The 1664-nt window shown below is 41.1% G+C and overlaps 2 protein-coding genes across 4 annotated transcripts in view; both read left to right on the top strand.

Annotated features, from left to right (window-relative positions):
- The window catches only part of LOC108976098 (transcription factor stalky), a 28899-nt gene extending 28212 nt beyond the window's left edge, over positions 1 to 687 (top strand). Inside the window, exon 2 of the mRNA XM_018945010.1 lies at positions 566 to 687. Coding sequence (XP_018800555.1) covers positions 566 to 687 — 122 coding nt within the window. The remainder of the gene's footprint in view (positions 1 to 565) is intronic.
- LOC108976120 (potassium voltage-gated channel protein Shaker) overlaps positions 1 to 1664 on the top strand; it is a 354344-nt gene that overhangs the window by 125748 nt on the left and 226932 nt on the right. The window lies entirely within an intron of this gene.

The following is a 1664-nucleotide window of genomic DNA, read 5'->3' as shown; positions in this document are numbered from 1 at the left end:
AAAAAAAAAAAAAAACAGTGAGAAGTGAGAACCACCAAACCTTAACAAAGTGCTGAGAGAAGTGGAAGAATGTAAGGAGAGCTGCCGAAAAGAAACCACAAAACAAAAAATAATTGTAATAACAAGCAAATGCTAATAATAACAACAATCAATTGTGCAGCAGTGGCCACGCAAGCAAAAATATTTATACTCATACACACACTTAATTGTTATTATTACACACACACGCGCCACACTCGGAAGAACTTGAAACCTGCCAATACAAATGTCACTGGATTCAGACAAACTTTTCGGCAGCCATTCTTACAATCGTCAGCCAGCAGTTTGGCAATAGTCCGTTATTGTAGTCTGTGTGCCCTGCAACAGCGCGTTGCGCTTCATTTACTCGGCCGCAATATCCCTATGCCTACTGCTGGCGCACTCGGTGTCCGACGCAGCACACTTCCACTTCTGCTGTGTCTAAAATTTCGTTGTTGGCCAAAGATGAGCGCCCTATGCCGCCGAGCGGACAATCAGTTGCGTTGCAATTACAGTTACAGTTACACATTGTACTGTTATGGTACAGTCGGCGCATTTGCTGACGATGACGATTACGAAGATGTTGATGGCAATGCGCATAATGATGATGACGACCATGCTGATGATGATGATGGCTGTGTTGGGCATAATGACGATGAGGATATGTGAAACGGAAACGGAAGTGGAAGTGAAAGCGGTAGCAGCCAACACCAAGAGTGCTTGTAAATAGTCATCGTCGCAGTCGTCGTCGTCGTGGTAGTGGTGGAATTAGCGTTAGCTATGCCTACGGCTTTAGCAGGCGTGCCAGTTCGGCCTAAGGCAGTGGCCACGCGACAGCTATAACGTGAAGGTGCTACGCAAAAGTGCCGCCGAACGAGCCAGTGCCACACACAAACGCCGAGCTGAAAGGAGCGCTTGTGCCAGTCTGTGCTTGTGTGTCCGTTTGTGAGTGCCTGCGTGTGATATTAAGTGGGTGACAGCTACCGCATAAAAATAGCGAAAAAAAATCATAAAATGCTAAAATCAAAGGCGAAAAAGCGCCTTGAAATTATAAGCGAGTGTGGCTGTGTGAGTGTGTGTATGCGAAATTCAAAGTGCAAAAAAGCGAAAGTGTTTCTAAAGTGTTAAGCCAAGTAAAGCAGCAACCGCAGCCGCCAGTGAAGTGTGTTTTTGTACAACAAAAGCTAATTAGCTGTAGAAGTTGCGTGTGTGTTACGCTAAAAATAAATAAAATAATAAATAAATGTTGAGGGGTGTCCTAAACACAAGTGTATTTTATTAATATGCTGTTTGCCTTTGAAATGTTAATACAAATATTTAAATTAATTAAATCATAGTTTTAAATATTAAACATGTTTAGAAATAAGTGAAAGTGCCAATTACAATAAAAATAACAACAACTGCAAACATCTGTATACCTGCAAGCAACACAGTACAACCGTAAACCGGCCAAAAAGGATTAAGTATTTTTTCACACTCCAAGCAGTCAGCCGCGATTTTGCGGCTTAACAACACAGCAACATGTTTATCTACCACGCAATTAAAACCGAAATCGACAAAATGTAATTATGGCTCGCCCTTTAAAAACACTCATGTATATTATTCAATAAATATTAAAAAAAAAATATTGGAAAAGAAATTCTTAA

This window comes from Bactrocera latifrons, unplaced genomic scaffold (genome assembly GCF_001853355.1).
Source record: "Bactrocera latifrons isolate USDA-ARS-PBARC rearing strain unplaced genomic scaffold, ASM185335v1 scaffold_73, whole genome shotgun sequence".
Taxonomy (NCBI): Eukaryota; Metazoa; Arthropoda; class Insecta; order Diptera; family Tephritidae; genus Bactrocera; species Bactrocera latifrons.
The sequence above is the reverse complement of the archived record's forward strand: the minus strand, read 5'-3'. Positions and strand labels throughout refer to the sequence as shown.